Raw genomic sequence first — 10566 nt, 5'->3', positions numbered from 1 at the left:
GTGAATATTTTACATAGCTAGCCTCACAAATATGGAGGGTATATATATCATGTCTATTATTTCCAGGCCATGACTTAGATTGGGAGTCCTAGAGTATCTAATGCTCATTTTGAGCTATGCAGACCCAATTAGCTTCCACGCTTTATCAGAAAACTCCCTGCAGCATCCTACGACCCACAAAGTGTGCCATCTTCTCATTTTTTCTCACATGGCACGTGTTAACCCAAGGCTATGGTAACATTTAAAGGGGAACTCCAGTAAAAATCACTTTTATTTTTCATTTTATATGTACTCAGAAAAGCATAAGAAATTAAAACAACCTACTTTACTTGTTTTTCTTATTTAAAATTGTTCTACTAGCCTTCGCATATCCGATTTTTTTTTCATAAAAAAACGGGCACATGCGATATCATTTAGGACTGAACTTGATTACAAATAATGATGTCACATCGTGCAGAAAGTTTGGGCGAGAGGAGAGAACATTTATGTTAAACCTATAGTTTACATTTAAATCGCTTATTTAGTATGTACGTAAAGTATATACAAAACAAGGGATCTAGATGTAAAATGTAACTTAAAATCTAAAAAATGGTTAGTTGTTCTGCATTTGGATGTACAAATATATCAGAGAAGTGTAAAGAAGTTAGTTTTAACAGAATCCCATCTTTGAAAAAGAAAGAACTCAAACAAAAATGCCTTTAAAAATACATCATGCAGGTGATCTACCAAGCCAAGAAAAAGGTTTTTATATTTGTTCTTCGCACTTCACATATAGTTCTTTTAAAAAAGAAATCCAGGAAATAAAGTTCCATAAAATATTGCTATTTGTAAAAATTCTTTTTTAACTACTTAACGTGAAAATTCTCATTTCTTCTTATTTCATTACTTGTACTTATATATCCACACAACACAACCATATAATGTTTTGTACATTTTTATAATAAATAGCACAACATACCAATTTCCAATACAAAAACCATAGTCATTAAAAGAAAGAAAAGAAAACACTTATAGAAAAGTTTTCCAGTTAGTGCCCGACAGTTTCTATTCTTTGTTTTTCAAAAATAAAGCTTCATGGAAGAACCTGCCAGATTTTTTCAGGGGGTAAATGTGCACAATTTCTTAACATCATGTTATCGACACTACTTTTAATCTTTTTCACTGTATAGGCTGCATGCAATGCAGATAATACAGTTTTTAAAACAGCTTTGTCAAAACAACCATTTGAAAATCAGTAGCTTCTGTAATGTATTTATGACCTATGATAATGATAAGAGTGATTTTTATTTATACAATAATAATACTCACTTTACGTGACCTTGAAAATTATTTGAAATTAAAGATGTTTCCAGATGTGGTAAAGGTGTAAATGAAGATTTTTAAAGATTGTAAATGGTTAATTTTGGTATACTTATGTATTGTCTTAACAAAATAACAATTTTTTTTTTACTGGAGTGCCCCTTTAATCAGTCATATTGGAGAATTTCCAGTCTGCTTAAATTGTTATAACCACTAGATATATACTGCTCTAAAATGATGAATAGTGGTATTTTCAATAAAACAATATTACAATAATTTATTTTTTCGCTTGGAAAAGTATTATTTTACCCCCGATTTTGTATAATTTTATAGTGAGGTGGTGGGCAAGCAAAAAATGCAAATAAGAGAGCAGCGAGGTAACAACTATTGAGAATACTTTTGTGTTTTGCAGTTGCTAGACATTGACCTTTCTGACATGGGTAAGTGGGTGGGTTTCTTGTGGCAAAATTCTGGTTAACACCATTGTTTAAAAAAAGAAAATAGTCCTTGTAGAAGTTTTTGAATTTTTGTTACTTTTTCAGGTAACAATCCTTTTAAAACTGTTGTTTAAATGACGGTGATCTTGTCTCTTAGAGTTTATACACAGTACTTAAATTAACAAGTAGCTAGCTAATGGCCCAAAAACAGCCAGGACAACGCATATTTTTTGTACAAGCGCAACACGTGCGTGCATGACTGCTATAAAACAAAAGTTATTAATTTTACATGACATCTTTGTTGAAAATAAAGCTTTGATTTAAGACAACAAAGCTTTTATTAATATATACAGCCTGGCAAGCTGTAAGTCAAATTAAAAATTAAATTTGGCTGCACTCCTTCATAGTCGACACAACGAGTTTCGTAAATCATAATGGCAAATGAAGCTATGTTGTTGTTTACGTACACGTCTTTTTATTCCCCGCTATCAAATTGGATACGCGTAAAGAGATTTTGAACGCTCATCCGGAGCGTTCACGAGGTTAATAAAATAGTAAAAAGAAAGTGTTTCTTCCTTCTTTACGTCCACAAAATTTTTTGCCCTCTTTTTAAAGCTTATATTTTTGCTGATGCATTCACCTAGAGGATCCGAATCCAACAGTATTTTATAACATCTATTTTTTGTAGGAGAGCTAACATTTGTTTTTAAAGTGACTATCAATCTTCCTCGTCACACATAACATATACATCAAAGATGGCGGAGCAAGAAAACAAAATTTCTAACATTGATCTTGATGAAAATAGAGGGGATAAGACAACTGGTCCTCCTTCAGTTAATGGAGTTAATGAATTATCAGAAGAAAGAAGACTAGAAATCGAAGCTGAAATTGCGAAAGTATGTTTATTATTAAGTTTGATCTCCGAGACATCAATTTGCAGCAATTCGAGATTTTTTTTCTTTGCCTGCACTTAGAAAATTACATTCCAGTTACTCCTGAACCACAGCATGTGTTTGAGCACCCGGGTGAAAAAGTTCATTATTTCTTAAAAAATATTTGTGAAAATGTAATGTTTTAAATTTACATTGAGAAATTATAAACAACAGATTGTGATAAACGAAAGTATCAAGTGAAAAAAATACAGATGCTAAAATTGGTAAACTTTTCTCTTCACGAAGTGGCTACAAGTACGTGACTGAACTTTTACTTTTTTGCTAGAAGTACGGCATTTACGTATTTTTACTTTCTTTTGCTGGAAGTACGGCACTCACATATTTCTTTTTTCTAGAAGTCGCTTGGCCAGCGGGTTGGTTGGAGAGTTGACGATAAAAATATATTTTCTTTTTAGGGTTCTCTGTACTAGGAGCTTTTATTTACATCTCTACAACTTTGACTATGTATGTTACAAGGCCGATTATATGTTTTCAGGCTACGGTCATGTTAAGAGTATTATCAAGAAGATATGATGCTCATATTAGTCAAAAGAAAAAGAACATTGAGGCTGCAATGAAAAATTGTGTATCTTTGTCAAATAGTTTAGCGTTAATGTGGGGAATGAAGAACACAGCCACTTCATGCATGTGTCTAATTGTGATTCAGTAAACGATCCACTATGAAAGTAATGTGTCAGATGATGTTTTTTAATTGTTTCGTTGCTGTGACAATTGAAATAAAGATTATGTCTCCAGCTATTATCTTACATTTATTTTCGTATCAGAATTTTTTATTATAGAAGAATAGTAACTACACTCACTTTCATTCAAATATACTTGGCACACTTTTCATTTCTTCGAGTAGCTGTTGTACATTATTTCGGCCACTCTCTTTGTTTTTTGAGCTCATGTTATGAAGGTCTTTCAAGATAACGTCTTTCCCACACAGATTGGAAATATGGTTTTAAATTATTTTTTTTTTGCTTTCACTTTTAACATTTGTGATGCCTTCAGCGAAAGGTTTTCATCAAAATATTCCTGTAAGAAAAAACGGAATATTTGACTCGCCGCAAGTATGATATACGGTCAGATTTTTTTCTGTGCATACAATCAAGGTGACTTACTTTAGTTACAGGATGATTATGTTCTCCTGTAATTGATTTCACATACAGTTTTTGTCCAGAACCTTTTACCCTCACTTTGATAAGGTATGTACATACCATTTTGTAAGTTCTAAAATTTATGATTAAGAAGGTACAAGTATTGGCAAGTGCACTGGTAAAGAAATTACATAATCTAGTTATCCCAGGTAATAATTAATAAGTTGCAAAAAAAGTGATAGTAATGTAATCTTTTCACAGAAAAATAATTTTTAAAACGAAAAAAACATGGATAGCAATATATATAAAAAAACTTACGCATTATGTTTGCGCTTTCCAGTAGAAGCTAATTTAAATTCTTTCCCCCCATGAATGCAAGCATAGTCTATTTCTGCATACTTCAACTCTTCCTTAAAAACTTTCTTGCTAGCTCTTTTTGCTGCACTTTCTACTGATCTTGAACTCCTTACATACAGTTGTGTAAAAATTGACTTTTCATGCTCGTTAATAGCCTTTAGGAATTCGTCAAAACTACAAAACTCGTTACCAACATTCATTTTCAATAAATTAATTTTTTAAATCAACAACAATTCTTTTACTAGTAAATAACTCACGAGGAATGCTATTTCGCACCTTCTGCAATATTCTCCACGCCACGTGCAAAGGGCGTCAGCGGTGATTTTAAATACGCTGACCCTGCATTTTATGCATTCACGTACTTGTAGCAAAAAAAAATTAAAATACAGTCACGTACTTGTAGCCACTTTGTTCTCTTCAACAAAGAAAATGATAGTTGAGAAAAAATTATTCTAACGCATTTTAAATCTTATATTCCTAAAAATCTATAAATTACTGAGACATGAAATATATTACATTCATTGGTTATTTCATTGATGACGAAGAATAATGCACCATTTTAATAAATTTAAGAATTACAAATTTTGCAACTTCAAAAGTTTTTTCAATTTTTGTTAGTGATATGAAAATGATGTATATACTAGCCATGAGGTTGAACATTATACTAACGAAAGAATATATAAAACAAGTGAAAGACCCAAGATTTTTTCTGAAAGGCATCGATGTCAGTAAGAGAAAAACACATAAAGGGGTAACTGATCCTAAAATTTAGTAAAAAGCGAAAGTATGGTATTTTAGACTATAATTTAAAACTGAAAAAAACTTTCGGCTTTATTGCATGTTATTACCATGTTTGATTAATTGTTGCTTATAATGCGTGAGTATTTTAAGCAATTGCTTTATTTTATACATACATTCTGAAATTTTATTAAAGGAAGTAATAAATCAATGACTAATCAGCATTTGGTTTCTGTTTAAGCTTCAAGATGAAATTAACACATTAAAGCAAGCACTTATGAGAAAAGAAAGGCAAGTCACTGAACTGAGAACGGAATTAGGCGAAACGAGATGGTCTAGACTGCAGAAATCCCAGGCGTAAGATTTTATGCTTTGTTTTTGTGAATGATACTTGACAATTAAATTTTCTGAATGAAAGATAGATATAACTGCTTTTGTAATGCACACTGTTTTACTGTAAATGCTACAATAAAATGTCTTGTTGCACTTGCCTTAACTTGTAAAAAATTTCTATAGCTCTGATTTATTACCATTTCTGTAGAAAATATGTTTGAAACTTATCCTAGAATAAACTTGCTTGTTTATGACGTGATAATATCTATATTATTTACTACCAAAGTCTATGGTTGCCTTCATTTATAATGTTATGTTGATGTTTTGTCTTTTATGCTATGCATTGCATATAAAAAAAGTTTGTTATGTTTAGAGTCAACAAATCCAAGCAAGCCTTATCAGATGCTGGACAGAAGACTTCACAAGCTTTAAAAAGTTTTGGTGCTGCCACAGCTACAAAGTGGCATGAACTGAAGTGAGTATACTTTTTGCACTGATTTGTGATTCCAGAGTTTGTTATTAATGTAAAATATCATGCTGTTAATTTGAAATATCCAATATAGGCCAACAACTATTCTTAAATGCTATATACATCCATAGATTCGTATCTATATTTTGGCCGAGTTATTGTTCAATAACTCTGCTCTTCCTTAGGGAATCACCACGAGTGCAATCAGCTTCTGAAAAGTTCTGGTCCGCCACTACAGCTGTAAAGGTAGATACATGCTCTTTTGTTTATACATGTTCTTTACTTTTTTAAGCAATAGAATATGTATATATAGATGTTAGTACAATTTAGAACTTTAGTGGGAAATTTGAATTTTTCAGCTAGTAAATGTGTATACTGCACACCACAACATAGATGAAGTATGTGCATACTTTCTTGATACTTAATCCGTAAATTTCTTTTCCATTACTATGCCGTCATCACTTGACCATAATTAGTATTTAATTTGATAGAGGATGATGGCAGTCAGAGAGTGAGTTTTTGAGAGATGGAAGACCAATGGATGTTTAGGGGGTTTACTGGTGTAATGACTCATAAGTCTCAAGAACACTATATCCCTACTATATTGTATTGGTTCCATGAGGATTAAAAAAGTCCTGAATTTAATCATTGTTTTAACCAAAGCCACAAAATTTTAGCGCAACAGTCCGTCTAATTTCTCCAGATTGCAATAAGCATTTTAAGTAAGGGGTCAATCTTTAAACGAGAAAAGTGAATCGCAATTTTAATTACGTGAAAATCTTTATGTATTTAATTATTAAAACTGACACATGTTTTTATTTTTGTAGGCTAAGCTCATAACTGGTTCATTCGCCACTAAACAAGCCATAACTAACAGCATGTCCACTAGTAATTCACCTTTAACCAACTCTGAAAGCGAAAGTAACACATGATAGTCAATATTTAGTTTTAATTATTATATAATTTATAATTCGTAAAGGTAAATTGTTATATATAATTTAAGTCATGAATGTTGGTGCTCAACTATCATTTGTTTAAAAATATGTTTGGTAAACTAAATATCACACATCAATAACATTTCAACTAATGAAGCTAAACTCTCCACTGTCTAAACCAAATAACTAAAAGGGCTGCCACAATGCTTGGAAAACATAAAGATCATAAAGGATTATAACCTGCCTATCTTGACAACACCTTGAATCTTTTTTATGTACTAATATTTCCTTTTTGTTTTTTAAGCATGTAAACTTGATTTTAAAATAAGAGATTATTTTTTATGCATGCATATCGAATACACATTTTTTTTTTTTTGAAGTCTTTATTTCTGCTTCAATTGTATATGTTAACTTTGACCGAGTATAAAACGCACGTATACGTCTTTTTAAAAGCTTTGTAACGTATGTGTGATACTAAGATTAGGTTAACTTTTAAATCGTGTAAACCTGTGTAAAGCAATATATACATTCACGTTTTTTTGTAAGCAACTCTATTTTTCAGACCAGGCCCTCAATTTGTTTACACAGTCTAATTGACCCAGTACTGGCATTGTGAATCCTACCTTGATTATTGAATCGTGCTCGTTTGCAGTTGGCTCAACACGCCCAAAAATCTCAAATTCAAATTCCTCTCAAACGCACTTGTCTAAATACTGATTTTTAACTGGGAAAATTTCTAAGCGAGCAAAAAAGTGTTCAGGGTATGGGTGTGATATGGGTGCTAACAAATTACTGAATTTGTTGTCTAATTTGAGGTCTAGCTCCTTACAACTGAGTTGCTTATAAGAGAAACGTGCACATAAAATAAATATAAATCTGTGAAAGGTTTTGTGAAGTATTTTTATTTTTATTGAGATCGTGGGATGTAACACTTGTATATGTATTGTGCTTTAATTCCCTAACATATTCAATTTTGCTTTTAAAAAATATTAATTCTCTTTTAAGCATTTGTGAGTATTGTCGTCGCGGTTATAGATAAAGTTAGAACATATTTAAAAAGTTAAAAAACCAAAGCAGAAGTATAATATCGCTTATGAAGATTTTTTTCTTTCCCAAAGCTGAAGCTATGAGAAGATGATTGGCTAAAAATAATATAGTTAAAAAATTTTACCGGCGTAAATGTTCGAATACGTGTCCACTTTCCAATTTACACAACTGTCGATAAAGACTTATAAGTTTAACAAGATTTTTGTTTGTTAATTGTTAGTTAATTGTTAGATATTAATTTCGTTTTTTGTGAAAATGTCTTTGTTGGGAATAACGAGTCCTACCTGTTTTGTCTTCCAAAGTGACTCAATTTATACGCTGTCAGCTTCTCAATCCAGTATTGATTTTTTTAAGTCCGGAGATTGTTCGAGTACCGTCTCTTAAATTAAGGTCTGTGTGTACGCGCAAAATGCTTGCACCTCAACTTTCTTTCGGAGTCTGCTAAGGAGTCATGTTTTCAATCGGACAAAGATGCACGAGATAAGGACTAGTCTATTTATTGAAGTATTGTTTTTGGTAAATTTTCGTTGTCAACTGAGAGCGTGTGAAGAAATCAGAGGAAATAAATAAATTTCTAAAAAAAGGTTAACATGGCAACCGGTTACTAGGGCCAAAATGTAAAGTGTTAAATGATAGAATGGGGTTTGAGTTAAAATGTGTTTACCTTAAGCGCTGTCGATTTTAAGCAATCGTTCCCGCCTGAGGTGCATCAAATATTTAGGTATAAAAGAGTTAATTTTTAGCATTTTATAAACGTGAATGGTGACACGTTGTCAAACTCGGACTTGCTCAGTTCAGAGAAATTTCGCGCAGCGTTTCATGAAGTAAGAAATGTTAAGAAAAACAGATTTATTTCTTTATTTATTTTATTTAACAAGTTTTGAAGCGAGGGGAAAGGTTTTCTGGTGCCAATTTGAATTAACTAGCACCGCAGCTCCTAGCTTTCTAAGTCTGCAAAGCTGACGAGGTCACTTTTAAGAGCACTGCATAGACTGATCTTTCAGATAGGCGAATTGGATGGGTAGTCATGTGATTTTTATTGTTCGTAGGGACAAATAATTTAAACTTCTCTCTCAGTGAGGAACATTTGAGCTATGGTTTCCCTGATTGCTAGCTAATGCTTCGCAAGACTCACTTCATTATGCACCTGTAAAATTTCAATAAGCAAGAAAATGTTGTTTTCGTGTAAACTTGAAATACAGTAAACACTATATTTTTCGGTATCGTAGACCAAGATTTATGGAGATTCACAGAAAAGTACGGCATCCGATCCACCAACTGCGCAGATTGTACAACCAGTTATAGAGGAACAACCAAAATAAAGCTGCACATGGGGAAACTTGCACGTTGTGAAAGAGTAATATGAAATAGATGTTAGTATGTAAATTGAATGCAAGTCAATAGAGACACGTCCATCTTTGTAAGAAGAAAATACTAGGGATCAGACTAAGTAAACATTTTTTTTTATCTTGACTTTAAACTCATCTTTATTAAAAAAATATGTATGATATGTTATTTCACTTCTAAATCTCCGAAAAAAACTTTAATTTGAACTTAAATATGGATTCCTTATAAAATCTTCTAAAATTGTTTATGGTGTTTTTAATAGTAAATTGTCTTCTATGCGACAAGAAATTGAGCATATGTATATCTTGTAACGTGACTGATGAATAAGCGGGTGGATTAAAAGCAAAAGCGCGGGAATCAGCCATGTTGAAATATATCCTATTGACATTGTATTTGACTTTCACACTTGATTTCTATATTATTCCCGTTTATGTTTATAAAATTTGTATATGTATTTCATCTCCAAGTCAGCACAATATGGCAACGCCCTCTTTTATTAGTAATTTATGGCTGGAACTTTTTCATAATCCTTAAAATGTTCAGCAATATTTTTCTACTGTTATCTTGTTTTGGTTCCCTATCGGTGTAATTTGGATATTTTGCTTTCTTCCCATATATATATTTTCGATTTTTTGTACGTTCAAATTTTGTAAAGCATTTTAGCGAGGTTTACCATTCGGCACTAACTTGGATAGGTAGTAAACCCATGAAAATTCAAGGACATCTAGAATTCCTCAATGCTGTGATAACATTTATGTCTGGCACTCTTTCGTGTATGAAACTTAGTACTGAAATATTATTTTTCCTAAAATTAATATTTAGAGTTAGTTAAAGAATATATTTTCCTAGGAGTATTTTTGTTGCCTTTGTAATTTGGGAATAAAATCTAGCTTGTAAACATCGTGTTTTTTATATCCTGAACGTTCTTACTACTGTGGTTGTGCAACCTTGATTTGAATCAAGTTTTTTTAATCAATCCATTTTTCTTTGCGCAATGACTTTGCAATGACCTTTGGCTCAACCCTAGATAAATAACTTGTGAAAAAGGCCATTTGTTCACTTTGTCTGACCTGTGCTACCGATGAGTTGTAAAAATCTGTACTTGGGCAGGTGTGCAGGCCAAACAACGTGGAAAATTCACTAGCTTCTACATTTGTTCGTCTCAATGTCAACATTCCTTAAGGACACGATTGTTTCTACAGGCTAACAACGCCTTTTCGGATGACGAAACTCCATTTGTCTATTGGTAGCTAAATAGCCAAAGAAATTAACGACCCAAATTTTATTCAATATCGTGATTTTTAGATTTTGAATACCTCTGCGTTGTAACAAATTTTGGACAATGTCTTTTCTTGATGAAACTTTTCGTTTGTCGGTTTATTCGACCAAACTTTCAGATTGGTTGTATTATTTATCTATTATCCAACATTTTTTTTCTTCATTACTGCGCTGAGTGCACGGTAGAGTGTGTTTAGGATGTTTTTAATGCAAAATTATTAATATCCGGGGGAAAAACATTGGAAGATTTCTTCTATTCCTCATAGTAAAAAACCTTTTATTTGAAAAACCAGA

General features: G+C 32.0%; 1 protein-coding gene across 2 annotated transcripts; it reads left to right on the top strand.

Annotated features, from left to right (window-relative positions):
* Positions 1-2316: 2316 nt before the first annotated feature.
* LOC130647441 (tumor protein D53 homolog) lies at positions 2317-9892 on the top strand. 2 transcript variants are annotated; one of them, XM_057453298.1, is made up of 5 exons: positions 2317-2632; positions 5105-5220; positions 5570-5671; positions 5851-5911; positions 6493-7604. In XM_057453298.1, the coding sequence occupies exons 1-5, from the start codon at positions 2492-2494 to the stop codon at positions 6595-6597; spliced, it is 525 nt and encodes a 174-aa protein (XP_057309281.1). In that variant the 5' UTR covers positions 2317-2491; the 3' UTR covers positions 6598-7604. The 2 variants fall into 2 exon arrangements, with proteins under 2 accessions (XP_057309281.1, XP_057309282.1); XM_057453299.1 differs by lacking the exon at positions 6493-7604 and adding an exon at positions 8877-9892 and having other exon boundaries at positions 2335-2632.
* Positions 9893-10566: the final 674 nt, after the last annotated feature.

Source organism: Hydractinia symbiolongicarpus, chromosome 6 (assembly GCF_029227915.1).
Source record: "Hydractinia symbiolongicarpus strain clone_291-10 chromosome 6, HSymV2.1, whole genome shotgun sequence".
NCBI classification, from domain to species: Eukaryota; Metazoa; Cnidaria; class Hydrozoa; order Anthoathecata; family Hydractiniidae; genus Hydractinia; species Hydractinia symbiolongicarpus.
The sequence above is the reverse complement of the archived record's forward strand: the minus strand, read 5'-3'. Positions and strand labels throughout refer to the sequence as shown.

What these genes read in the sequence shown, in the direction of transcription:
- LOC130647441 (XM_057453298.1), top strand. Translation starts at nt 2,492, where the DNA reads ATGGCGGAGCAAGAAAACAAAATTTCTAACATTGATCTTGATGAAAAT. An exon ending in TCGAAGCTGAAATTGCGAAA is followed by an intron (nt 2,633 to 5,104) that starts GTATGTTTATTA and finishes TTTCTGTTTAAG; the next exon opens with CTTCAAGATGAAATTAACAC. An exon ending in AGACTGCAGAAATCCCAGGC is followed by an intron (nt 5,221 to 5,569) that starts GTAAGATTTTAT and finishes TGTTATGTTTAG; the next exon opens with AGTCAACAAATCCAAGCAAG.